General features: G+C 39.2%; 1 protein-coding gene and 1 long non-coding RNA gene across 2 annotated transcripts in view; both read right to left on the bottom strand.

Annotated features, from left to right (window-relative positions):
• Positions 1-2,760, bottom strand: part of LOC123957796 (B-cell receptor CD22-like) — a 7,585-nt gene that overhangs the window by 4,357 nt on the left and 468 nt on the right. The window contains exon 2 of the mRNA XM_046030898.1: positions 1,318-1,545. Within this exon, the coding sequence (XP_045886854.1) occupies positions 1,318-1,545 (228 nt within the window). The remainder of the gene's footprint in view (positions 1-1,317; positions 1,546-2,760) is intronic.
• LOC123970290 lies at positions 2,034-2,753 on the bottom strand. Its single transcript, XR_006824920.1, has 3 exons — positions 2,637-2,753; positions 2,293-2,520; positions 2,034-2,109 (listed from the first exon to the last, which is right to left on the bottom strand). It is a non-coding gene; the product is annotated as an uncharacterized LOC123970290 (long non-coding RNA).

The following is a 2,760-nucleotide window of genomic DNA, read 5'->3' as shown; positions in this document are numbered from 1 at the left end:
TTTAGTTGTCCTCCTCCCCAGCTGGTTCTCAGCTGCACAGTAATACTCTCCAGAGTCAGAGGACTGGATGGAGCTGAAGACAAGCTGTGGTTCTTCACTGAGCAGAGTTTGGTTCTCCTTGTACCAGGTGTATTTAGCTGCTGGGTTAGCATCACTGCTGCAGGTCAGAGTCACTGAACTGCCCTCCACTATCTCAGCAGAGGGACTCACTGACACAGAGGGAAGCTTCAGAGCATCTGTAGAAGGTATAAACATGAATTACTGAAATGCTAGACTATGTTATAGACGATTGACTATTTTCATTAAATTTCTCTGTTTGTTTCTTTTTGATTTTCTCTAGTATTTGACAAAGTGGATGTCCATAGTGCTGATTATGGATCTGTCCCAGGTCTGAATCCTGTTTGTTGAAACTGACAGCCAATAACAAGCCTTTAATCATTTGGTATTTTCAAAAACACAATTTGTCAGTGGTCGTAGCAGCACTTATGTGTTTCAGATTTACCACTACTAAAGACCGTCTGTCTGTCGAGTCTGTCGGCAACAAATCTTCAGAGACTGGTAACTCCATTTTAAAGCTTTACCATGAAAAATTTAAAGTTACAGACTAACAATAGTCTTGTCTTAATGATAAATGTTATACGTCTAATATTCCTGAATCACTGAAATTTGACATAAGAGTTATGAGTTATATCACAACATGCAGGCACGTGCACACATAGACATTAAAAGGGGCTTGAGCAGCTGCCAGAAAGTTTCCTGACTTAAGCAGTAACTTCATCATTTTGATCGTAGACTCCTCATCTAATAACTATCCATTCTATTAGTTTGTTGTATGCTGATAGATCTTTACATGATACAGACAGCCCTCCCTCAAATGTGAAACTAAGTCTATGACACCATCAGTTAGTGTGTGTGTGTGTGTGTGTGTGTGTGTGTGTGTGTGTGAATACTAAAGAAGACCACTGTGTCTGTTTGAACTGATTATTTTCTAGAAACAATTGCATGAGTGTGAGGGAATTAAAATAACTTGTTAAGAAAGTCAGAGTTGTGTTAATATATTTAATGTTTGGTTTAAAAAATAATTTAATAAATAATTATGAGAAGTTCCCTTTTTTAACTTGAGGCCCCGCCCACCAAAATGTCTGTGCATGTCCCTGACAACATGTATCTGAATACTGATTTCTACTGGTGGTATTTTTTTAATTTCCACAAATAATGCTGCTGTGTTTATATTAACATCTAGAAGATTCCAAGAAGACTTGTGTCTGAAATTTTAATTTGTATTGTAACGCCGCTGAAACAGTCCATTAAACTCACACACTAAAGGAGAGGGGAAATCCTCATGTCCTTTAAGAGCACAGGAGATGATGTCTCCAGGATAAAACTGATCTTTATAAGAAGATGTCTCCACGCTTTCCATTTTCTGTCCATTCTTGAACCAGACGTAGGAAGGACGATCAGGTAGACGACAGCCGCTGTGACAAAGCAGCTCTGCCTCAGTATAATTCTTGTAGACTGTTGATCTGATCACCTGAACCTGGAGATCTGTGAAGAAGAAACAGAAATATTTGTTCTTTATGTGGAACTGAATCACACTCAGACAGACACAGAGATATAAACAATAGAACATTATGACAATCATGTAATCAATTAATCACACATCCAATTATTTCCCATCAGGATCACTATTCAGCACATTCACTTGTCATCAGATAGTTTAAATGTGCTGTTACAGTTTGTGTTCATCAGTACCTGTGACAGTCAGATTTGTACCAGGTAAACTACTCCTCCATTCAAAGCTCCATGTGTTGAATTTGAAGTGATACTCAGCTGAGTCGCTCTCTCTCAGGTCAGTGATTCTCAGAGTGGAGCGTCCTCTCTCTGTTTCAAGGACCTGAACACGACCTGCATACTGGGAGTCTTCACTAAGGTCCTCAGGCTGTGAGGGATTCTGCCACTGAAGACTACGTTCAGGACTGAACCAGAATTTAGATCTGATATCTGTGTAATAACTGTTGTAAGTACAAGAAATGTCCACCGATGAGCCTTTGACAGCACAGATGCTTCTGTCAGTGTAAGTCACTCTGTTGCATGAATGACCATGGCCACCTGAAAATGAAATATTTTTGATGATTATTAAAACTATAGTCTTTACTGCAGTAATTCACAGCTGGTTGTATTGCTGTGGATGAGTTTGCTTCTTTTAAAAGATACATGAAGTCATGATAAAGAACATCAGCTAAAATGTTCAAAACAGGGTCACATTATTAGAAGATTGTGGAGTGAACTCACACACTGATGGAGAAGGAAAATGTCCTTTAAGGGCACAGGAATAGCTGTCTGGAGGATAAAGGTAGTTTGAATAAGAAGATGCTTCCTTAATTTTCTGCCCATTCTTGTACCAGATGTAGGAGGTTTGATCACGTAGACGACAGCTGCTGAGACAGTTAAGCTGTGACCATGTACACATGTAAAACTTGCATGATTTTGAGCTGCTCACCTGCACCTGGAAACCTGTATCTGTAAAGAAACAACAATATAATTTTACATTGAGCTTTCATTTTACACACATGATAAAAGGCATACAGAATTCACTGTAGTGTTTCCCAAATGTTGAGCATTTGGAGCTAACTTACATGGTTTCCAACAAAAATGTTACCTCTGACAGACAAAGTGACTCCAGGTGAACCAGTAAATCTTCCACCTGGTTGGTTTGTTATGAACCTGAACTTGTACTCAGCTGAGTCGCTCTCTCTCAGG

Source organism: Micropterus dolomieu, linkage group LG01 (genome assembly GCF_021292245.1).
Source record: "Micropterus dolomieu isolate WLL.071019.BEF.003 ecotype Adirondacks linkage group LG01, ASM2129224v1, whole genome shotgun sequence".
NCBI lineage: Eukaryota > Metazoa > Chordata > Actinopteri > Centrarchiformes > Centrarchidae > Micropterus > Micropterus dolomieu.
The sequence above is the reverse complement of the archived record's forward strand: the minus strand, read 5'-3'. Positions and strand labels throughout refer to the sequence as shown.